Source organism: Chelonoidis abingdonii, chromosome 8 (assembly GCF_003597395.2).
Source record: "Chelonoidis abingdonii isolate Lonesome George chromosome 8, CheloAbing_2.0, whole genome shotgun sequence".
NCBI lineage: Eukaryota > Metazoa > Chordata > Testudines > Testudinidae > Chelonoidis > Chelonoidis abingdonii.
In genome coordinates, this window is record NC_133776.1 from 28,796,839 (window position 1) to 28,822,937 (window position 26,099).

Here is a 26,099-nt window from a genome sequence, read left to right on the forward strand (position 1 = left end):
TTGTGGCTTCCCGTTGCTTCCCTGTCATTTTCTGCAGGGAAGCAAAGAAATCTGCGAAGGACATGAATTCTGCATGTGTGCAGTGGTACGTAATTCCCCCAGGAGTATGAGGTGTAAAAAATACCATAATAAACTCCTAAAGCACAACAGTACATGTAGGGTCTGCTCCAGCTCCCATGGAAGCCAATGTCAAAACTCCCTCTAATTCAGTGGGAGCCCAAGATGTCTGTTTTGTTAGAACATGCTTTCATTTCAAATGGCACTGTCCAGTTTAAGTAGTCTCAGAACTGGTTTTCAAAGCTATAAAAAAAATCCATTTGGTATTAGTATTTATTTAAGACCAAAGGAGTTGGATTATTTAGACAATCAAGATCCACTTGCCTTTCTTAAATTTATGTATAGGAAGCTTCTTAAGCTGATCTTTTCGAAGCCGATTCCTTCTTGCTCTATGTCTATCTTGCACAAATTTTGTGATCTGGAAAGAAGTAGACATAAATAAGATGATGGAAACACAAAAGACAGCAATAGAACAATGAAATAGCCAGTTTTGTTTTGTGAGCAACCATTCTAAGTTAGCCAAAGATGAACTGTCCCCAGGATTGGGATAACATACAGCCACCTTTGTCCCAGCTGGACTCAAGGGCAAAGAGGAATACATACAAACAGCAGTGAAGCAGGATAATTTTACACCAGTAAGATCTCTAGATGACCATGATACTAAAAAGCTGAATGTTTATAACATTTATACAGAAAATAATTTAATAGGAAATAATGGCAAACTCCTTGCTGCATCCTGTACAAACCCACTGAAGCAGCACTCTGGCTCAAGTCAATGGGGTTGAAGGTGGTGTAGTCACGGCAGTATACTGCTCATTTGGCTTGACTCTGTTTTCATTTACAGTGGTTCTACACCAGTGTAACTCTGCAGGCAGATTATTCCCTGCTTAGCAGGAATTTATTCGTAGCACCTAGCTTCAGTTTCTCTTTTTCTAACTTCATGTTGTCTCCTATCTTGCTCCCTTTGATCACACAGAATAAATCCTCCTTATTTTTCTTACAGTCCCACAGATATTTTTAGTCTGTTACTATGTCCTGACTTTGTATGATGAGATTATTTTCATGGCCAATTTTAGAAAGGAAATGATGAGACAGCCTTAATTACAATGGTGCTAAAAGACAAAATGAACAATCCAACTTGGAAAATGGCAGAGCTCACCATTTTGATAACTGTAACAGTTATACAGGCACAGCAGAAGAGACTGTGCAGCTTATGGTACAATAAACACTGTTGAATATTAGTGTTATAAACAATACTAATTTTCCCTGCCATCTCATAATCAGTTAAGGAGTTGTTTTCACTTTCTCACCACTGCTATTCTTATAAAACTACCCCTTATCTCTTTTTAATATAATGTAAGTATAAATGTAGGTATGAGTGACACAGACAAAATACACGATGTGTGTTATAAACATGCTATCTGATGACAGTTTTGCTGAAATGTTGATATCAGTGTAATTCTTCCCTCAGGAAAACAAACTTGCCATTTTTTGCTTTGCATTTATAGCATATTTAGATATTCCTGTTGTTTGGAACTGAACTTCCAGTCATTTTTTTTCCAGGTGTGAACTGTGTAGTAGTAGGATTTTATGTTTCTATTTTATATAAGTTAAAATAAAAAATAAAGAATAATAATGTAGCATGTATTAAATGTATAGGTGTATGATTTGATTATATTTTGCTAGCCATTTATTTTTTTTTGAATAGCAGAAAGGAATGGCCTAATGGGCTATTGGTAAAGATGCATTATCCAGAATTTATGTCTGAAGCTGATTTTAAGGCAATGACAGACCTTTAGGGTTACCATTTTGTTCTAGGTATAGCATTTTAAAATAAGTAAAAAAATGCAATGATTTTTTTTTTGCATTGCAATTTGATGTTTTTGTTTAAATGTTTCGTGTAAATGAATTTTGTTTTGTGTGTGAATGAGGAATGTGCGTGTTAAAAAATAAATGTGAAGGCCACCACCAGACCAAATATTTTAGAAAGGAATCAAGGACAAACACAAATGTGCCAGGAGATGACAACATGCTCCTATTGAAATGTTAATTTTAACAACTTTAAAAATAAAACAGGAACCTATCAATGGGAATAAAACGGCTGTAATTAAAACCAGCCTGGGGTAACTCCCTAAAAAATTAATAAAAAAACAAAATAAAAAATAAAAAAATTATTAAAAAAAACCAAGCACTCATTAAACAACAGCATGATGGTGCAAAACTCATTGGTCCCAATGAAGGAAAATCACTATACAAACAGGGTGCCTTGCCATGAAACTTTGCGTTCATCCTGCCAAGATTTCCCCAGAGCATCGTGTCACAACTGACAGAGCCTGACTCCTCCCTACCCATGATCAACCTAGCTGGCCACTAGAATGATCTGGACTGTGCATTGGTAACTGTAACATTGACTGGCAGGACTGTGTGTGTGTGTGTGTGTGTGTGATTGAATGCTAATTGTTGTTAATATGCTAATTGTTGTTCTTCCAATAAATGAGACTTATTGCCTTTTCCCCTGAAAAAGATCCCATGTGCTTCTTATAAGCATAACAACTGCAGTTAATCATCTGGGATTTAGATGCTAGACAGCCTCTTATTTATTTCCTATTTAAAACCTGAGCTTCATGGGAAGAAGTGTTGGAGGACCAATTCCAACAAATCTTTTGGGAGAGCATGTCTGGATTCTGTCTAGGGTTCAGTCCAGTGGCTGAAGCGAAGGTCTGATTGCATATCTGAGTAACTTCTCATTCATGACTACAGAGAAAAATGAACAGGACACAAGTCAGATGTATTTCTGCCCTCAACTTGTTAACAGTGTAGCACAAGTTTATAGCCACGCACTGCACTGAGGTGTAAAAATCTAAAGTGGTATTCTACTTGCAATTCAGAGAGGAGGAGATGCCCTGGAGATGAACGTATTTAAATAATCTGTGATGGCTCTATCATTGTAATATCTATCCTGGTATCTTTAGATTATGTTGGTTTAGACAACTGGTCTCCTGGGAACAATGTACTGTGGCAGTGGCCTTTTGGGTCAGTTCAGCTGCTGTTGGTTTTTTGTTTTCCCTTGCCCTAGGAAGATACAATTGAGGGAAATGACAGAAGTGCAATTCTAAGGAGAAATGTCCTCATCAATTCAATTGTGGATGGCCTGAACTGATGTAATAAATCTGTATCATGAAAGAATTACCTTTCACCTTAGGGTCTGTCTACACTGGTAATTTACAGCGCTGCAACTTTCTCACTCAGGGGCGTGAAAAAACATCCCCCTGAATGCAGCAAGTTTCAGCACTGTAAAGTGGCAGTGCAAACAGTGCACCAGCGCTGAGAGCCACGTCGCTTGTGGAGGTGGGCTCTGCCGCGACCACACAAGCCACGTTAAAGCGCTGCCAGTGTAGCTAGCCCTTAGAAACAGCTTTTTGTTTTTGTTTTGTTTTCTTTTATAAGTGGAATAAAGCTGAAGTACTGGTAACTGTTACATTTTTACCATTCACAGTCAATCTAAAAGACTTTTAGCAAAATGAATTGATGTAAACACAAAATTAACCATTTTACATTTTAAAATTCTGCTTGTAAACATTTATCCAACAGGCTGCAGTTGTATGTTACACTGTTGATTTATGAGGCTCAGAATGGTTCTGATATTCCTGCCCTTCAATCAAAATGTTATACAGAAAAATTTGTCTTAAGCAGCCATACAATGGATAAAAAATAGTTGCCTAGTGGAAGTGTATTTTAATTAAATTTAAAGTCAAACAAAACTGTACTAAATTGCCCTTGTTTGGCTGTATGTTCAGTGGATATATGGTGAATCTTGCCCTTTGCATTGTCTGTAATAGGTACCTTCTTGTCTTAAATGTCCTTTTTGTAAAGAATCTCAAAAAAATTTACAATTTAAGTACAACTAAACAAAATGGGGGCTTGCAATTCTTCAGCACCCAATCTGACCAGGTATTCATCTGTCAGCATCCCACAGTTCACCTGGAAATATTTATATCCCTCTCTCTATATTTGTAGTTCCGTATGAAAAATTAAAGTTAACATCATAAGAGATTAATGGAAGCAGAGGAGTCCAGACCTCTCAGAGCCATTGTTTCAGGCTATCTGCAGACAAAGAAAGTAGTTTATACTTGGTTCACATTTGGAAGGTTAAATTTATATGACTTTTAACTCCAAGGAAGAGTTTACAGACCTACCCTTCTCCTCTGCTTTTTCCCACTATATCAGCAAACGACTCAGAAGATATAGTCACAGTGTCTCAGCTGTGCCTCACCAAGTGAGTGGCTTGCTCCCCAAAATTAATCCTGCCCAGCCCTTCAGGCTTGCATAGACAGTTGTTTGGTCCCAAAATCGGGGCTTTCATTTCAGCAAGTGTCAGTTAGGCACCACCACAGTGCTGCTATCCCATTCAATTGTTAGCCAAAACTGTGCTAATTCAGAGCATTGGCCTTTTCTACATTGACATCTATAGGTCCTACGCTTAAAAGGCATACCTAAAAAAGACAAATTGTTCAACTTGTATGGGTAGCCTTTGCATGGATATTCTGCTGCTATCCCAACAAAATTCCACATATATTTCCTGTAACATGGTTAATGTTATTTGTAATGCAGAAACCTGTCTTTTCTATTGTCAGGGTAATAGCTGCAATTCTAAGGAGATGTGACCTTTTGATGAGTTCAGTCTAGTTTCTGTTATATCAGCCTTGTCCCTTGCTGATCTACATAAATCAGTCTAAGTTAATTTCTTGCCCTGAAGAAGACTCCCCTGAAGTTCACAAGGAAGCTTTAGAGCTATTCTAACACCAAGATGGAGTATGAGAAGCTGATCTGGTGGCAGAAGTCTACAAGAAGGCATGAAGAAGCACCTTTGAAGAAAGAATCTCTACTGATGAGGCATCCATGATGGAAATCTGGGATGAAATTCTCATTCTACTGAAATCAAGCTCATAATCTCTCTCTTCTAGAGACCATTCATTATTTTATGTATTTGTCTCATAACCACTTATTCATCTCCTTTGAAAAGATTAGCATTATTTACCTTACAATCTTCCTTCATATGAGGGTTTTTCCATGTCGTCTAATCTGTCTTTTCTGAGATGGGATGACCAGTGTTGCACACAGTATTCTAGATGAAATGTAAATCTAGTACCACTGATTTACATAATAGTATTACAATAGTTTCTGTATTCTTCTCCATCTCATTCCTTATGCACCCTAACATCTTGGTTGCTTTTTTGAACTTCAGCTTCAGACTGAGCAGATGAACAGAGGTGCTGGAGCTGGAGCTGGAGCACTGAGAATTTAAGAGAAAAGGCTATTTGCGGAGCATTCTCCACGAGGGCTATCATTCATGGAACTTATTAACCCATTGGCTTGAAGTGTCTGAATTTGCTGACCTTCAGGACACATTGCACTATCTATTTACCCATGCTATTGGGAGAAGAAGGACATGATGAGGGCTGGTGTTTGTTGGTAAGGCAAGGTATTGTTTAGGTTTGGGGTAATCTCTGGCTGGTTATTTTTTTCTTCTCTGTGTTTAATCTTTTATGTCACTGACGTTTTAACAGTGCCAAAGGCGCTTTTAAAATTATAATTTAATTTGAATGTATAATTCAAAATAACTAAAATAACCATCAATGTAACATGAGTCATCACTCCCAGCTGCAGTGTAGACATACCCTTAGGTGCTCTCAGCAGCCCCTTGTTAAAATTTTTCAGCTAAACTGACAGGAAGCTTGAGACAGTTTCCCTGCTTCTAATGGAGTTCACCCTCCATCTCTTTATACTACTAAATCATCCCTGCCACAGATGGCTTACCCGTGGGGCTCATGAATGTTTCTGAAGAGCAATTCTTTTGTTTTTGCAAAGTACCAGATTGCACCAGATGTCAGGTATTTTCCAAAAGTATTCACAGGGAAGGCTCCCCCACCCCACACATACACTCTCTCCAGCTTTACCCCAAGCCCAAGGTTGAATAGTCTGCTATTAATCAACTCAGGATATTTTTCAGGATCAAAATAAAATGTTCCCAGCATGAGGCACTTAGTATGCTTGGCAACTGGAGCTGTTTGTTATGGTTAGATACCACAATCGTAGGCACATCAGAGAGAGGGAGGAAAATATTTTATTTAAATGAATTGTCTCTCCAGGCCCTCTAGGGCAGGGATTGGCAACCTTTGGCAAGTGGCCCATCAGGGAAATCCGCTGGTGGGCTGGGACGGTTTGTTTACTTGCAGCATCCGCAGGTTTGGCCGATTGCAGCTCCCACTGGCTGTGGTTCGCCATTCCAGGCCACTGGGGGCGCTGGCCTGGAACAGCGAACTGTGGCCAGTAGGAGCTGCAATCGGCCGAACTTGCAGCTGCTGCAGGTAAACAAACCGTCCCAGCCCACCAGCGGATTTCCCTGATGGGCCACGTGCCAAAGGTTGCCGATCCCTGCTCTAGGGTGACCAGATAGCAAGTGTGAGAAATTGGGATTATTTTTTTTTTCAGGGGCGGAGGATGTAGTAGAGCAGGCCTGCACAACTCGTAAAGCGGCGAGGGCCACATTACTCGAAAGAAAACAGCTGAGGGCCCCAGCCCCGCAGAAACACCCCCCACCCAGGACCTCCCGGCCCACGGAAACCCCCCCGCACCCCTCCAGGACCACCCAGCCCTGCAGAAACAAACCCTCCTTCCCCAGTGCCGCCCCACCAAAACAGCTGTGGGCCAAAAAGGAAGGTTGGGGGTGGGGAGGTGATACTTGATTTTAAATCAATCAGGGGCTCCCAGCTGAAGAGATGGCTGGGAGCTGTCAGGGGCAAATTAAAGGGCCTGGGGCTCCGGCGGCTGGGGGAAACTGGAGCTTTGCAGGACTGGAGCAGGAATTTAAAGGGCCAAGAGCTCCTGCCGCTGAGGGGAGCCCGAGCCCTTTAAATCCCAGCCCCAGCCCATCCGCTGGAGCCGCGGCCGGGATTCAAAGGGCTCTGGGCTGCCTGCAACCGCCGGGGAGCCCTGAGCCCTTTAAATCTCAGCCGCGGTTGGGAATCTCTGCGGGCTCTGGGCTCGCTGCTGCGGGCACCTCAGAGCCCTATGAATCCCGGCCGCGGCTGAGATTTAAAGGGCTCTGGGCTCCCTGCCGCTGCGGGCAGCCCAGAGCCCTATGAATCCCGGCTGTGACTGAGATTTAAAGAGCTCTGGCTGTGGGCAGCTCAGAGCCTTCTGAATCCCGGCTGCGGCTGGGATTTAAAGGGCTCTGGGCTCCCCACGGCTGCGGGCAGCCCAGAGCCTTTTGAATCCCGGACACGGCTGGGATTTAAAGGGCTCCGGGCAGCTCAGAGCCCTATGAATCCCAGCCACGACTGCAATTTAAAGAGCTCTGGCTGCGGGCAGCTCAGAGCCTTTTGAATCCCGGCTGCAGCTGGGATTTAAAGGGCTCTGGGCTCCCCACAGCTGCAGGTAGCTCAGAGCCTTTTGAATCCTTGCTACAGCTGGGATTTAAAGGGCTCTGGGCTCCCTGCCGCAGCCGGCAGCCCAGAGCCCTATGAATCCCAGCCACGGCTGAGATTTAAAGAGCTCTGGGCTCTCCACTGCTGTGGGCAGCCCAGAGCTTTTTGAATCCCGGCTGCAGCTGAGATTTAAAGAGCTCTGGTCTCCCCACTGCTGCAGGCAGCTCAGAGCCTTTTGAATCCCGGCCACGACTGGGATTTAAAGGGCTCTGGGCTCCCCGTGGCTGCGGGCAGCTCAGAGCGTTTTGAATCCTGGCCGCGGCTGAGATTTAAAGAGCTCTGATCTCCCCACTGCTGCAGGCAGCCCAGAACCCTATGAATCCTGGCTGTGGCTGAGATTTAAAGAGCTCTGGTCTCCCCGCCGCTGTGGGCAGCTCAGAACCTTTTGAATCCCGGCCACGGCTGGGATTTAAAGGGCTCTGGGCTCCCTGCCGCTGCGGGCAGCCCAGAGCTCTTTGATTCCCCGTCGTGGGCTGCACAGCGAGCCTCCGTGGGCCGTATGTTGTGCAGGCCTGTAGTAGCGTATATAAGACAAAGCCCCTAATATCAGGACATTCGTGATAACATCTGGTCATCCTAAGTCCCTCTAATGTCCAACCTGTAACACATATACACCTTTGGGAGACAAGGTCTATCACAAGGTTAAGGGGAAATATTTTTGTACAAGCTCTTTATTAAAACATTTGCAGCACATTATTGGTCTCCAGTCAGGAGGAATTCAGTGGTGATATTCCCTGTGCAACTGGGTCCTAGGATGACACGAAACTTTATACTTGCTGGCTCTGCAGCTCCTTTCATTCACTGAGCCAGAACAATCCTTTAAGGCGAGCTAGCATTGAAGAGAAATTCCTTTTGTGGGGCAGTTGCTATAGCTTTGATTCTCTTTAAACAAAGCAGATTGATGACTGACAAATAAAGAAAAGTAGTACTGTGGTATAGAGGGTGCTTCGAATTCTTACCATGGACTTAATGACACAAGTTTTGAAGATGAGTACAATCTGCTTAGATACTACCTGAAATTTTGCTTATTTGTTTCTTTAAATAAACATTCAGGGCCATACTTATTTCAATTGGCACAGTCCTGTAATTTTTTTTGTTTTGTTTTATTTTGTTTAAGGAAAAAGATTGAAGACCAACACCTACCATAAATATGACAATGAGTATAAGGCAGATTCCCACTATAATTAGGAATGGAATTAAGTAATACTCCAAAGGAAGACTGAACTCTGGGATTAACACAATACGGCCACTGTGGGGGAAAGAAAAACAATTTTAAAATGAATTAAATTTTAACAAACAGTGAAGCTTACAACAGAAATTCAAAAGGGTAAAGTCATCAACAGAAAAATTAGCATCTTCGGGCACATAAAAAGAGTATCTATAATATGAAAATATTCAGCCACTTTTTTTTAAAAGGTCAACACACAGTCAGTGTAATACTAATGAAATAAATAGGTAAAACTGCAATCATTAGATTCAGTATACTTATCAGGGTGAAGTCCTGGCCCCAATGAAATCAATTAGAATTTTGCCATTTATTTAAATAGAGCCAGGGTTTTACCCCTAATGTGCATTCCAATTCACCACGAAGACGTTCAGCTGAAAATAGACTCTGTATACCCGTTTTAGAATGAGTCAAGTTTAAATGGTCATTGTTTCCTCCTTAGTTAACAAAGTAGAACCTTGCTAATTTGCATGAATAACTGGAAGACCTATGCGGTCTTGTAACTGTGTCAGGCCCAGGATACTAGACAAAGTGGATTGAGGTAGTATCTTTTGTTGAACCAACTTCTATTGGCTGTTGAATTTACACAGAGCTTTTCTTCAGGTCTGGGGAATTTACTCTGGGCCTTGAGGTAAGGATTTTCTGAACCTGAAGGCTGCTCTTTTCCTGTGAATGTCTTAAAGGAGGGTGGGTGTGGGGAGAGATATATATTTTGTTTGTGTTTTGGTTTCCCCTTTGCTGGATCCTTTACAATCATCAATATAACTGTTTACCATCCTGGGGTATATTTTGCTGGCATTTACATTGTGTGACCTTACTGAAGACAATGAGACTGCACAGATAAAACTGATCGCAGAATTTGTCCACAAAGTCTCAGATACTGGTGATGAGCAGGAAAGAACTCAGCCTGACAGTCATATCCTATGCTGAGTTTGCAGAAATGGCAAGTAGGAAAGATCTTTTCATATGTGGATACGTGATGCAGAAATAATGGAGGGACAATAAACATAGAACCCCAAGTGGAATTTTTAGTTCCTTTTCAAAGTTTTACCATGTTTAAGTGACTCACCTAAGTTGTACAACAAAAAAACAGATACTGTATAACTCACTTTCATATACCAGTCACTGGACTATGCTGCCTTCCAAGCTACTAAAAACTTGCCTAGTGTTGTGGAAAGGTTTGCGAACCTTAGTAATCTTGCGAAACCTAGCTCAAATTTTAGAGGCAAGCTTTGTATGTATTCATTACAGCTGCATTAATTCAAAAATCTTTCTGTAGTATAACTGCAAAAATCCGTAAGTATAAGAGAGAATCTATATTTCAGCATGATTTCATATATTCCATCAATATTCAGTGACTTGTTTCCCTTCCTATGAATGCCTTGAAATAACATAGAGCCATAAAATAACATCTGACGTGAAACAGTTAGCAACATGGCTCGTGTGCCATTCAATCAGACTGTAACAGGACTCAACTGTAGCGTAATTCCCATATTCTCTACAGTTCACATATAGAATTACTTTCATGCTGCTTCATTTTTGTGAGTTGTAGCTTCCAAGAACTGGCAAAGTTAATATCTTAATTTATGTTGCTATTCCATTTGCCCTGACACTACCACCCCTACGTCTGTGGCACCTTCCTCTGTATCCTGGAGAGTAGAATAGACTGTTTCCTCTGAGTTCAGTACTAATATAGCTACAAAAGCTAGAAGGGCTTAGCTAGACTAGGGTAGTTAGCCTTCTACCCTACAAACCCATAAGTCACCTGCACTCCCACAGTCTATCAAGCAGAGTCCTGAGGTTAGGTCCTTACAAAGTTGAGTCTCTCATGTCAGCAGGACGTGCTGCTGCTATGAAACCAGGAGGAAGAATTTTGTTTAGACTTGTGTTTTTGTAGCAACTATCCAACGGAGTGACTAAAATTCAGTTCACGGCTATTTCTCTTAGGATAGCCTTGAAAAATGTTGCTTGTTCAGAGCAAATACTACTACTTGATGGACATGTAACTGTTTAAATTTTAATCATCATGGTGAAGAGTGGGATTTTGGGCGTGGACTGGTGAATTTTAATTAGTTGTATAAGATTTATATTAGGCTAATATTGGAAGATGTTTGGGGTTGGTATCTGTTTATCTCTGTATGATCTAAAGCAGGGGTAGGCAACCTATGGCACGGGTGCCAAAGGCGGCACACAAGCTGATTTTCATTAGCACTCACACTGCCCGGGTCCTGGCCACCAGTCCAGGGGTGGGGGGCCCTTTCCATTTTAATTTAATTTTAAATGAAGCTTCTTATACATTTTAAAAGCCTTATTTGCTTTACATACAATAGTTTAGTTATATATTATAGACTTAGAGAGAGAGACCTTCTAAAAATGTATTACTGGCATGTGAAACCTTAAATTAGAGTTTATAAATGAAGATTCGGCACAGCACTTCTGAAAGATTGCTAACCCCTGATCTAAAGGTATGGCTGGGGGTTTCTAATATTTTATTGCTATTGTATTATATAAATTATATAATGCACCAATGGTCTGATTCAAAGCCACTAAAGTCAATGAAGACTTTCCAATGACTTCAGTGGACACTGCATCAGGTATTCTGTTTCTGAGACAGACACAGTAAAACTTAAATAAATCAGTACAAATGGGCCTTGCCCAAGTTTTTAAAAACATCTGTTAATAATGAACCATAAGCTGCAAGTCTTTCAATTGACAGACCAAAAGGGGTGAAAAATGGGGGGGTGGGGGAGAGAAGTGGAGCCAGCCTACCATCAGTGTGAATAAGTGAGTGTTTTTATCATAAATTCATAAATGTGTAACTTTATCAGTGATTACACTATTGTTTTAATTATAGTAAATACATTACAGTTTGACAAACACATGAGTTTTCTTTTGAGTAAACATGCTGGATGTGAAATTTAGATGATGCTTCCCCTAAGGTAACATCTAACGTGCAATATCCTTTAAGAATGTGAAAGTGGCCACAAATATCTTATAAATCCCAAGAAGCTTGCCAAAGTACTGGTCAGGCTGACAGGCTCAATAAATAGTATTCTATAAGCATTTTTCAAGAGAACTTAAAAACTTAAGAGCAACTACATCTTTGCTGCAGCCTGTCAGAATAACTATGGCCTAAAGTAAAGAGCTACTGAAAAGTCTGATTTTCTTTTTTATTTTCACAATTTCAGATTCTTAGACTGACCACTCTGCCAGAGCATCTATTTATTTAAAAATACTTACACACAATTTCATAGGGATCAAGCATCTTACAGTCAATGTTTAAAGTATACAAGATGAAATCCTGGCCCCCAGTGAAGTCAATGGCAAGCCTTCCATTGACTTCAGTTTGGCCAGGATTTCATCCAGAAAAAAATTCTTGATCTTCAGTAAAGGTTAAACAGAGGTGATAACAGTCCAAGGAATGATGTTACTGCATATTAGGTTACATATTTAAAAAGATAAATAATTACTTACCCCTTTTCATAAGTGAATTCGTCTTTCAGTGAATTAGCTGATGTCTCACCAATAAAGACAGACGGAATATCAATTTTCTTTAAAACTTCAACTGTTCATAAAAAGAACAAAAGACTAGCACTGACATACATAACTCAGTCTCTATGGGCACACCAATAATTAAGACTGTCTCATGATGTCTTCATGGTTCTTTAAAAGACAATCAGTGTGTGGAGTCCTCTTCTAAGATAGATTTAGTATACAATAAGCTATTAACACATTTTGTTAACTAAAGTGTCCACCTACAAAATGATATCCTGTGCTACTAGTAGTGGTATCTTAGAGTTGCTGTCTGTGCAAACATCAACGATAATTCTTCAAAAATATTTAAGATAACAAGAAATCCTTCGGTAAATTACAGTTTAACCAAAGTATCACTAATTATAGTCAGACTGCAGCTGGTATAAATTGGCATAGCTTCATTGACTTGGAGGAGCTACGCTGACTTATACCAGCTGAGGATCTGGTCCTATATGTTCCACATTTTCCTATAAATGAAGGAGTGGAGATGACTTTAGGCTGGAAAAAGTCCAAAAGTAGAAAGGAGGGAATGAGCAAGCCCAACCTCACTATTCACAAGAAATCCAATTGAAGGAAAGCAACATTATTATTTTTCCCCCTGTCACAGAATGCAGTCACAAAAACTTGCAACATTTCTCTTGACCTCAGGTGAGGAACACCCAGTATTAAAAAATACAAGTGAAAGAGAGGAAACAAATATACACATGCTCTACTAACTTACACTGGTTCATTTCAACAGTGCTTCATCTTATTTCAGAAAATATATAAATATTGGTCTTGAATAATACTATATTATATGGTTTGAAATGGAAAGGGTTTCCACAGGCAGGTTTTAACTGTGTAACATTTTTGCACACTTTGAGGTATCACTGGTGCATCTGAAATACAAACAACTTTTTAGAGCTCTACTAACTCAAGAAATCCATACAATACATTTTGTGCTACTCTATGGCCCATCTCAATGTGTCTTACACACAGAAGGAACAACTCACCAAGTGGCTTCAATTCCACTGAATTCAACGGAGTTGCAACTGCTTAAGTCAACAGTGAATTTGGCCTTGTGAGAAAGGGACGTACTAGTTCCTACTTGACAGATGGAGACACAGAAGTATAGAAAGATTAGGGCAGGGGTGGGCAAACTTTTTGGCCCAAGAGCCACATCTGGGTGGGGAAATTGCATGCAGGGCCATGAATGTAAGGCTGGAGCAGGGGGTTGTTGTGTGGCAGGGGGTGCGGAGCGCAGGAGGGGGCTCAGGGCTGAGAGGTGGGGTGCAGGAAGGGTGTGGCAGGGGCTCAGGGCAGGGAGCTAGGATGCAGGAGGGGGTGCAGAGTGCAACAGGGGGGCTGGGGTGCAGGAGGGGTGCAGCAGGGGGCGCAGGGCAGGGGTTGGGGCGCAGGAGGGGTGTGAAATGTACAAGAGGGCTCAGGGCAGGGGGTTGGGGTAAAGGAGGGGTGCAGCAGGGGTTGTGGTGTAGGAGGGGTTCAGGGTGTGGGCTTTGGCCCAGTGCTGCTTACCTGGAGCAGCTCCGGAGTGGCAGCGGCACGCAGCAGGGCTAAGACAGGTTCCCTGCTTGTCCTGGCCCCGTGCCGTGACGCTCCCGGAAGCGGTTGGCACCACATCCCTGATGCCCCTGGGGGAGTGGGTCAGAGGACTCCGGGGCTGCCGTCCCCTGCAGGTGCCTCCCCCGAAGCTCCCATTGGCTGTGGTTCCCCATTCCTGGCCAATGGGAGCTGCGGGGAGCGGTGCCTGGAAGCAAGGGCAGTGCATGGAGCCCTCTGCCCTCCCTTCCCTAAGGGCCACAAGGACTTGGTGCTGGTTGCTTCCAGCAGCAGCTTGGGGCCCACAGCACCATGGGAGTGGCAATCCCACGGGCAAGATCCAAAGTTCTGATGGGACGGATCTGGCCCGGAGGCCGTAGTTTGCCCACCCCTGGGTTAGGGTCTACATTTTCAAAAGCAGACTCTAATTTTGGATCCCCAGTTTGACACTTCAGGCCTGACTCCCAGTCCTGTGCCATAACTATAACTACAGGCTGCCATAAAAGCAAATATATAAAGGTACATACTAAAAGAGAGGTGCAAAATGTAGGGCAGCTAACAACGCAGGCTTCATTTATGTATTAACTAAAGCTGTGTGAAGCGTCTGGGTTTGCTTCCCAGGACTCCTGGGGAACATCTTACGTGGTTTCAGTTCATGCGGATTTGCACGTGTGACTTTAAGTTTCAAGGTTGAATGAATCCAAAGTTCCAGTGAAATTTGGCTGACATCAAAGTGTTCAGGTTTCCCAAAGAAACTGTGGAATCATACTTTTCTGAGTGCAATACAAAAAACAACAGCCCGTGGTTACTTGAAACTGTTTCAAAGGTTTCTTGCAAACTTCTCTTGCATTTTGAGTTTATAACTAAACTTGAAACCAAGCAAGCATCACAAGCTTGGGGATTTCACTGAGAACACTTCACACAGCTTTCCCACAATTTAGTGTTTTGTCTGTTGAAAGTGAATTTCTCAGTTCACTGAAAGGTGTCTCTTTATCTGGAAATAGTGTTTGTTCATAGTTATGTTCCTGTTCAGTACTCAGTCAGTTGAAGAAAAGTGAAGGGAAAAGGATCAAAATATCTCAGAAAACTAACAGCACTAAAGATAGAACCAATATTTGGTATCTATCCAAAATATGCAATAGTAGACACTGAATACTTTTTCTTGGCAACAGTGGGATTATGTGGCAGTGAGCTACTTTAGAGATAAAGAACATTTGAAATCCTCAACAGTAAATCACATGAACACTTTCTCATTAAACACTGAAATACATACCAAAAGAAGAAACTGACATTTCAGCCACCTTGCAAATATGTTCTCAACTTACTAATTAATGAATGTATATGAAAACAGTAAACACTAGAATCGTACCTCTTGTATGCTATGTTTTGGGAATACCTTCATTTATTCCAGTGAAAAATTATACATGTACATGTATAAGCCTTTGGGGGTTATTTAGGTGAACAGACAGCTGTGCATAGAACAGTGAGCATGAAAAGACTCCCTACCCAAAAATTACAATATGTTTTGGATCCTCATCCCATGGAGCAGCAGTAACTATTTTTTTGCTGTATTCCTACTTCAGTAACAACAAAAGAGAACTGACAACATCCCAGATGTTTATTGGGCCAATCACATTCTTCTTGCTCATAAATTTTAACCACTTGACTTCCATGGAAAAGCTGAACCAAAATTTCAACAAGGAGAATAGACGGAACAATGCTTGCACAGAACACAAACACCATAATGGTACAAATACCATATAAAGCATGCACATACATGCACACAGCAGCTTCTAACATCTTAAATATATTAAAACAAAGGGAACTCCTGATTATAATAAACTGAAGTTAATACCATATACTATAGTGGGTGGAATAACATTCAAATAGGAGAGAAGTGATACCTGTACTTACTGTCGTTGGATCCCATGCTAATCAGGTCATCAGAATCAACATTGTGAACTATAGCTGCCTTGTATCCAGCTCTCTGTGCATTTAAAACCTGTAAGTCATGTACAGTACTCGTTATATTTTAATATATCAATCTTCTACAACAAAACAAGATACTAATTTACAACATTCTAGGAGTGCAAATGACTCCACTTTCATTTAGAAATAAGGAATTATTTTTTCAAACAACCACATTTCTAAAATAGGATGCTACTGTACTCCTTCTAAGAAGGCATAAAAATCACTTCTGTGCAGGCAGGTTTCATGTTTACATAATTAGTCCTAAAATCCTTCAACATTAAGATAAAAAGCCTTTGTCATATCTGAAAATCAAGAGAGTAACTTATTTTGATTAATCAGTACTTATCTTTAACCTGACATGTAAGTCATAATCTTTGCCTTTAGATCATGCTTGGATCTCTTTAACTTGTCAGTTCGCAATATCACTAATGTGTCATTATAGTAGTGCAGAATTATGAATATGCACCAGATCCTAAGGTGCAGTGCAAAGCAGCTGCATTGCTGGCATATTTTGGCCTTAAATTCAGCATAGCTAGACATGACTAGATCACCATGGTGCATGATATTCTTCCATAGTACAGAGATGACATAGCAAGTCCTACATCCTCCCTGTTGCCAGCGTAAGGGGTATCGTCATGGCATTGTAGCTCTGGCTATCCTATGCTTCAATGATATGTGGCTGTGAAAGGGCCCCCGGGGTCTGTAAACTGTCTTAAACTATGCCAAAAGATCATCCAGAGACTGCAAAGGCTGTTTTTACAACCCTGTGTAGAACTGCACAGTGAACTCCTGGGCTGTAATTGAGTGATCTGAGCCCATACTTATAAAAATATTTTAGATTGTCAGATCACTTGGGTTGAATATGCATCAGCGGCCCTTTACTTTATCCTCCATTCAAGGTGACTGTGTTGTACACTTATCTTTGGGTAATGTCATCTGCAAGCACAATATTAAACTGACATCTTTATGCTGATACCTCAGATCTACCTCCCTACTCCAGGCCTGTTGTCTCCTGCCCAACCTAAAATCTTGGGCTGTCTCTGACACTTTTTTGTGAATATCTAGCCACCAGCTCAAGCTAAGCATGGCTAAAACTCAGCTCCTAATTTTCCTGCCCAAGCCCTCCCTGCTAGTCTTTTCTCAATCACTCTGGACATCAGGCACCATCCTGCCTGTTACTCTGGTGTGTACCTGGGGATCATTTTCAAATTGGTCCTTACATCTTGTTTATATCTAAATCTTGCTCATTGTTTCTGTGTAACATCTAAAATGCAGCCTTTCCTATCCATCCATGCAGCTAAAATTCTTGTCTCGTTTACTGCAACATTCTTCTCTCTGGACTTGACAAATGCAATCTTTCCCTACTCGTATCCATTCAGAACGTTGCTGCTAAGATCTCTGCCCCAAGCCTGTCACTTTATCATGTCACCCATCTCTCTGAATCCCTCCACTGGCTCCCTCTTCTTTATTAAATCAAACATAAGCTGCTTGTAGTTACTTTAAGACCCTTCATAGTAAAGCTCCATGCTATCAATTGTCTCTTATTTACTATCGAGCTGCCAGTGCTCACCTGCAAACAGGGGCAGCTCCAGGCCCCAGCACACCAAGCGCGTGCTTAGAGCAGCAAGCCGCGGGGGGCGCTCTGCCCTCACCACGAGGGCGGCAGGCAGGCTGCCCTCACCAGCTTGCCTGTGGAGGGTCTGCTGGTTCCACAGCTTCGGTGGACCTCCTGCAGGCATGCCTGCGGAAGGTCCGCTGGTCCTGCAGCTTCGGCAGTCCTCTGAAGCCGCAGGACCAGCGGACCTCCGGAGGCACACCTGCGGGAGGTCCACCGAAGCCACAGGACCAGCGGACCCTCCGCAGGCAAACCGCTGTGCTTGGGGTGGCAAAAACCCTAGAGCCGCCCCTGCCTGCAATTGGCCCATGATGCTATCTTCCACTGCCCACTTGTTACATTTTCAAACACCTTAGTGCTTTATTTCATGTTGCCCCTTGCTATTGGGCAGTGTTCCCCACAAATATCCACAACTGTTATCCATTATTCAAATCTCTTCAGGTGTCTTTTGCTGTGATGCTAACAAAGCCCTTGACAAGTTAGGCTTCTAGTGTACAGAGTGCACTGCTTATCATGAGGACCAATAATATCTCATTATTGAGTTATACTCCACCTATATCATCTGTCTCCTGCCTTATCGTTAGATTGTAAGCCTCTTAGGATAGAAAGTCATCTTGTTCTGAATTTGTAAAGCATCTAGCACAATGAGGTAAATGGAGACCCTGGGTGCTATGGTAATACAAATAATAAATCATCCTCCCAGTCATGAAGAGCTAGACATGTGGCTCCCTCTGGGAAGTGTGCTATCACCACTTTCAAGCTGGCTATAGGGGCCATCAGAGTAGCATCTCCTTCACACTGGACTGAGCTAGCATCTCACATGGGAAACTATTATCATACAAACTTTTGGCCAGCCCATTATAATTTGTCAAGTAGGAGTTAATATGAGCACTTATATTTATTTGACGGGTAAATGCAGTGGATACATCAATTTATCAGCAGTTATTGTCCCACACCAGATACTCCTGTTGGCGCAGACTGTCCCTGTACTCACCACATCTCACATACTATGGTGTGGTACCAGCTCTCACTAAAAAGTCATTATTTGACAACTGCTGTAACACTTCTAAAATTCTATAAGCAGCCCTGCACATACATAGTTACTGTTTGATCCTCTAAAAGGATTCTTCTAGTCAGATTTTAAACATAGTGGGCCAAATTCTTTAATCCTTTCTCTTGTTATCTAGCCATCCATCCACAATTGGCAACTGTGAATTACAGATCTACAGTTCTGTCTCAGATTTCTTCTGCTTATGGTTCAAGCTACAAAAGCAAAGTTAAAGTGCTTTGGACAGTCATTCATCACTTTGGAGATAGAATTAGTTCAATTTAAAGTTTCTAATTTTTTTAATTGTGATTAACTCAAAAATTAATCACGAGTCAACTGCAATTGACAGCCCTAATTATATTAATTGCACTTATAACAATAGAATATCAATTGAAATTTATTAAATATATTTTGATGTTTTCTACATTTTCAATATTGATTTCAATTACAACACAGAATACAAAGTGCACAGTGCTCACTTTATATTTTTTTATTACAAATATATGCACTGTAAAAATCGTAAACAAAAGAAATAGTATTTTTCAATTCACCTGATATAAGTATTGAAGTGCAATCTCTTTATCATGAAAGTGTAACTTACAAATGTAGGGTTTTCGGGGTTCTTTTGGTTACATAACTGCATTCAAAAACAAAACAGTCTAAAACTTTACAGCCTACAAGTCCACATAGTCCTACTACTTATTCTGACAATCACTGTAACAAACAAGTTTGTTTACATTGACAGGAGATACTGCTGCCTGCTTCTCGTTTACAGTATCACCTGAAAGTGAGAACATGTGTTCACATGGCACTGTTGTAGCTGGCATTGCAAGATATTCACATGCCAGATGCATTAAAGATTCTTGCCACCCTTCCAGCGGACATGCTTCCATGCTGATGATGGGTTCTGCTTGATAACGATCCAAAGCAGTGCAGACTGACGCATGTTCATTTTCATCAACTGAGTCAGACGCCACCAGCAGAAGGTTTGTTTTCCTTTTTTGGTGGTTTGGGTTCTGTAGTTTCCGCATCGGAGTGTTGCTCTTTGAAGACTTTTAAAAGCATGCTCCACACCTTGTCCCTCTCAGATTTTGGATGGCATTTCAGATTCTTAAACCAGGGGTCAAGTGCTGTAGCTATTTTTAGAAATCTCACATCGGTACCTTCTTTGCGTTTTGTCAAATCTGCTGTGAAAGTGTTCTTAAAACGAACATGTGCTGGGTCATCGTCTGAGACCGCTATAATATGAAATATATGAGGAATGCGGGTAAAACATACAATTCTCCCCCCAAGGAGTACAGTCACAAATTTAATTGACGCATTATTTTTTTTTAATGAGTATCATCAGCATGGAAGTATGTCCTCTGGAATGGTGGCCGAAGCATGGAACAGGCATACAAATGTTTAGAATATCTGGCTACAAAAGTGCCATGTGAACACCTGTTCTCACTTTCAGGTGACATTGTAAACAAGAAGCAGGCAGCAGTATCTCCCATCAATGTAAACAAACTTGTTTGTTATAGTGATTGGCAGAATAAGAAGTAGGACTGAGTGGACTTGTAGGCTTGACAGTGTTACATTGTTTTATTGTTGAATGCAGCTTTTTTTATATACATCTCTACCTCAATATAACGCAACCCGATATAACACGAATTCAGATATAACGTGGTAAAGCAGTGCTCTGGGGGGGCGGGGTTGCGCACTCAGGCGGATCAAAGCAAGTTCGATATAACGCAGTTTCACCTATAACGCAGTACGATTTTTGGCTCCCGAGGACAGCATTCTATCGAGGTAGAGGTGTAATTCTACATTTGTAAGTTCAACTTTCATTATAGATTGCACTATAGTACTTGTATGAGGTGAATTACAAATATTTGCACTGTAAAAACAAAATATTTTTCAATCAAAAATAAATATAAAGTAAGCACTATACACTTTGTATTCTGTGGTATAATTGAAATTAATATATTTGAAAATGTATTTAATATCCAAAAATATTTAAAATAAATGGTATTCCATTGTTTAACTGTGCACTTAATCTTTTTAATCGCTTGATAGCCTAAATATAATACATATAGTATTTGGATCCAAATTTTAAAAATTACTTTCTTCCTTCCTTCCCTTTCTGTTTTCCTGCCCTATGAAAAGCAGCCCCTATTCAACCATCAAAGGAGCAGTAGTTTCCCTTGGGTTGCCACAATGGTGATAACTGCTCCCTAAGCTGCCATTGTGAAGCAATAACTTCATTCAGTCATGACAGCAGCAATCTACTAGGGATGAGCAGTTTCTCGTTTGGTAGGATTTGATAATTCGGTGGTGTGAATTTAATCTCTTGCATTATCAGTGTTTATTGCATGGGTTCCAGTGTGTTCCATGCATCACCCTAACAAAATATGGGCTTACTAAAAGTACTTTGATGCTATATTCCTCATAAGGATATAGCCTACGTATCCCATTGTCTGGTAATCCTTATGCTTATAAGATACATGCTGACCAGTTAATGTTGAAGACAGGGACTTTTCCAGCAGACTAATAGCTGCTGCAGCAACTATACTGCATAGAGCTGTTCAAAGATTTCTGTATTTTTGAAGGAAGCACATTTGGTCTAGAGTCAAGACCTGTATCTTCAAAACTAGAAAAAATATAGCCAGATTTCACATCCCAAGGGACTGAAATCATGGTGTGGAAGATGTTAATGATCTTAGTTTTCCAGTTTTACATTAGTAATTCTAAAAACCAGAGTCTCCAGGCCAAGCCTGAAAACGGAGACCTTCATAGTATAGCTGCGCGATGGCCTTGTGGATAAAGATGACTTCAAAGTGAAGACAAAATAAAGAGATGGAAAGGAAGTGAAAAAAAAAGACTTGCCAAAAATATCACTCACCAAAATGGCATAAAGGTCAAAGCCAACGAGGGAGTGTTCATCAAGTTATTTGCACTCTTTACTTTGTCTATAGTAGCACTTGTTCTTAATCTTGATCATAGAATCACAGAATATCAGGGTTGGAAGGGACCTCAGGAGGTCATCTAGTCCAACCCCCTGCTCAAAGCAGGACCAATCCCCAACTAAATCATCCCAGCCAGGCCTTCGTCAAGCCTGGCCTTAAAAACCTCTAAGCAAGGAGATTCCACCACCTCCCTAGATAACCCATTCCAGCGTTTCACCATCCTCCTAGTGAAAAAGTTTTTCCTAATATCCAACCTAAACCTCTCCCAATGCAACTTGAGACCATTACTCCTTGTTCCATCATCTGCTGCCACTGAGAACAGTCTAGATCCATCCTCTTTAGAACCCCTTTTCTTCTGCAGACTAAACATTCCCAGTTCCCTCAGCCTCTCCTCATAAGTCATGTGCTCCAGCCCCCTAATTATTTTTGTTGCCCTCTGCTGGACTCTTTCCAATTTTTCCCTTCTTGTAGTGGGGGCCCAAAACTGGACACAGTGCTCCAGATGAGGCCTCACCAATGCGCCGAATAGAGGGGAATGATCACTTCCCTCGATCTGCTGGCCCTACCTATTACAGCCCAAAATGCTGTTAGCCTTCTTGGCAACAAGGGTCCCACTGTTGACTCATATCCAGCTTCTTGTCCACTGTCACCCCCTAGGTCCTTTTCATCCACGTCTCTCCAATAAAAATGATCAGATAGGGTGGGAGAGGTATTCTTTTATTGGACCAACTTCTGTTGCTGAAAGAAGCTTTTGAGCTCTGTGAAAGCTCAAGCTTGTCTCCCTCACCAACAGAAGTTGGTCCAATATATTACCTCATCTACCTTCTCTAATATCCTGGTACAAACATTGCTACAAGACTGCACACAATTATCAGTTATTATTCATCCATAGAGAAAAATTTCTTATTGTGAGACTTATACATTTATTTAACATGCCTTATTGGAAAAGGTGGTCACTACACGGAATATTTTCTTCACCAAAGGTAGCAAATAATTCACACCACACTAAACTTTTAATTCGTTATAAATGTCTATGTGGCTTAAATTACATATCACTTTGAATGATTTTTGTAGACACTGTCAAACTGTTAGCTGAAACTAGCTGAAACTTATGAGGAAAGGCTGAGGGAACTGGGATTGTTTAGTCTGCAGAAGAAAAGAATGAGGGGGGATTTGATAGCTGCTTTCAACTACCTGAAAGGGGGTTCCAAAGAGGATGGATCTAGACTGTTCTCAAATTCCTCTTTTTTAGAATAAAAGCTTAAACTTTTCAAAAGTATTGAAGGCACTTGGGGTCCTAAACTGACTTTTGATAGAACTTAGCTCCTGAGTCAATTACGCACACTTAAAAATTTTACCCCGAATCTCTCAAAGAGTGAATCCAGTTAATGGTCATCTGATGTAAAATCAGAACTGCCCTTTCAATGTTTTCTTACTTCGTTTTGTTCCAGTTAAAATTTTAATTCCTAACTTATTGTCCAAGTGAAGTAGTAAAGTGAAAATGAAATTGTCTTTTTTTGTTGAAGCCAGGAAAAATCCAAGAATTAAACAAAGCCACAAACATGAAAGTAAACTTTAAGACATTCTTTCAGTTTTAATCTAAGCAGGAGTTCCCAAACTGTAGTACATCCACTGGTGATATATGAACTTGATGTTTCATCAATTCACGTCACAACAATTTAAAGACGGTATGTGAACCAATAAAGTTTGGAAACTGCTGGAAGGTGTTATTTTCAACGTAGATGTGGACATTTGTCTCTTATAGGATTTTTAAGAAGACAGCATTCCTTTAAAATCAAAGCTACATGTGTTCACAGAATCTTTAGCAGATAGCATAAAACTCAAAACATTCAGGAGTTTGATTAACATACAGGATACCCTGCACAGGGAGGACAAAAAAGGAAAGCTCTCCCATATTTACAAACCAACCCACGTGTGTCAAAAAATTCTATTTTAAACAGTTTAAACAAAGTAACAGCTGTTCTTTTTAAGAATACAAGATGCCAATATAATCTAATTCTCTTTATAAGAACTATATGTGACAGGCTGCACATTTACAAAATGCACTACCACCACACACATGGTTTGAAGAGGAAACGAAAGGACTCCCTTAAGAGAAGGAAGATTAATGAATAACAAAACATGCAAAGCAACCCACACCTAAAACACGAAATACTATCTGGAAGACGTGTGATTAAGCGTTTCTGAGCAATATGAATAAGCATAGCTTCAAAACTAGAACACAGTCTTGACAAATGTTTCAAAGAAAATTGTGTTTGGAACTTAAAATCATATGCTATTTCTGATGATTTAGTCTTTTATTTTACATATCCATCAAAAGCTCATTCTGCTCCCACTAATGTTAATACAGATTTTCCCACTTACCTTAGTAGGATTAGGATTAGGTCCCAAATGTATGGTAAAGTTAAACTATGTATGGCCCAATTCTGCTGAAGTTAAGCAGTATCTTACACCACAAGAGATCCTATTGAAATCAATTGAGTAAGCTACTAATTCAACCTGAGTAGTGGTAGCAACGCCTTTATGATTAGTAGCTGAGACCTTGGCCAATTTAGTGTTAGAAGTACTCTTATGTCCTACCAACTCCAAGGATGGGTTCGCTATGTGCACTGTGATGGGGCAAGGCCAGATGGCTACAGTAAAGTACTGAGAAACAGGTATGTTAGCCCCAGGCTAAACAAATCCCTAGGACTATGGTAACCAAATGGCAGTTGCTCCAACTGCTGGAGGATTGAGGAGGACCAAGCGTTATTCAGACACCAGGAGGAAGAGGAAGGTCCTGTGGTGAGGATAAAGAAGGTGTTTGGAGGAGGCCATGGGGAAGTAGCCCAGGGAGTTGTAGCTGTCATGCAGCTGTTACAGGAGGCACTATAGACAGCTGCGATCCACAGGGCCCCGGGCTGGAACCCGGAGTAGAGGGTGGGCCCGGGTTCCCCCCCCAAACCTCCCAACTCCTGATCAGACACAGGAGGAGCTGACCCAGACTGTGGGTTCTGCAAGAGGGGAAGACCACTGAGGTGAACAAATCTGCCAATAAGCGCAGGACCCACCAAGGTAGAGGAGGAACTTTGTCACAGCACCCACAGAAATGCACATATGGGTGGGTGCTGGCTTCAGGGTTTTGCTATCACAAATGAGTGTAAGTGGAAGGATGTGCTTATGGATAGGCTGTAAGGGGAGCGAGGCATCTGTAGATGTGATGTGATGTAGGTCAGGAATGGTTCTACACTGTCCCAAAAAACACTGGGGTTCAGTTTCTGCTCCTGGTATCCTGTATTTTTCCAGGCCAGCAGAGCCAACTCACTCAGAAGGGAATACATTGCATTGCTCAGCAGGGTCACTTTAACAGAATAAGGAATTACATTCTGCCTTCTTTGGCCAGAATGATAATGTTATCATGAAGTGGGGCCATGAGAGTATGAGGCAGAAGAAAATGGAAATAAATCCTCAAGACTCCTTCCTGAATTTAGAAGGCTTCTCCATGGAGGGTCACATGCAACCCCATCCGTCCATTCTGTTCTGAACCAGAAGTGAATGTCTACCTAGGTGCATTAGTCTCTTATAACTAAAAATTTTCTATACTTCCCTCCCAAGTTTTAGCTATTTTGAAACTCAATACTTTTAAATCAATTTATTTATTCCCTCTCTCCTACCCATTCCAATGGAACAACAATCCATTGTGTATATTTACAAGATGCAGAAAAACTCAACCTAGTCAGAGGAAAGCAGACTTTGGACTCAAATAAGATTCACTTATTAAAAAAGCTATGCTTTTTATGGAACTGAGAGATCTGACCCTTAATCCTGCTATTTTTCTACATCTTTCTCCTGTCATGTAGACTTTGTTTTATTTCTCCATCAGATGTTGGTTTTAGCCCATATGCTACATTACTCTCTGGCTTTTTCTCTACTCCATCTATATTAATATGATTACTGATATATAACATTGATCCTGGTTTCGATTTCAAAGAATTTCTTTTCCACTCTCCATATGCCAGCATTCTGTCTTATATAGCATACAAAAGATTACATAAATACACACTGCTGTCATAGTTTTGGTTTAATTATGTCTAGGATGACCAGATAGCAAGAGTAAAAATTGAGATGGGGTGGGGGGTAATAGGTGCCTATATAAGACAAAGCCCTGAATATCTGGACTGTCCCTATAAAACTGGACATCTGGTCACCCCAATTATGTCCCATTGTATCGTCCCCACAGATGACCAGATCAAACCAACTAATTTACACCAATATAAAGCTTCCCAGTCAAAGCCTTAAAAATCCTATTTCCACTTTATTGAAGAATGCTTTTTTATACAATATAAAGAACTGCATTCTTTACATATCAAAGACAAAGAAATTACAGTATGTGAAGCCCATGTAAAGACACAATACAGTTTGCATGACACTGAACTAGTCTCTGGGGTATGTAACGAACCCTCAATGTGCAAAGTGTATATACTGATGTTAAGATCTGTTGATATTTTGGGGAGAGTTCATGCGAGTCCCATTGAGGTAACTTGTTTCAAACTCTAGAGGATGAAAATTGGCTTCTGATAACCTAGAGAAGATATTACAAAAGTAGTGGATGAAAGGCCTCTCAAACCAGTCAAAGTAATAAAAATCAGCTCAATCAAATGCCAGAATGAATGAA

The 26,099-nt window shown here is 41.0% G+C and overlaps 1 protein-coding gene across 3 annotated transcripts in view; it reads right to left on the reverse strand.

Moving 5' to 3' along the window:
* Positions 1-26,099, reverse strand: part of RNF13 (ring finger protein 13) — a 92,550-nt gene that overhangs the window by 22,754 nt on the left and 43,697 nt on the right. For all 3 annotated transcript variants that reach the window (XM_032806243.2, XM_075068474.1, XM_075068473.1), the window contains 4 exons: positions 15,757-15,844; positions 12,244-12,334; positions 8,688-8,793; positions 382-475 (listed from right to left, as the gene is read on the reverse strand). In XM_032806243.2, coding sequence (XP_032662134.1) covers positions 382-475; positions 8,688-8,793; positions 12,244-12,334; positions 15,757-15,844 — 379 coding nt within the window. The remainder of the gene's footprint in view (positions 1-381; positions 476-8,687; positions 8,794-12,243; positions 12,335-15,756; positions 15,845-26,099) is intronic.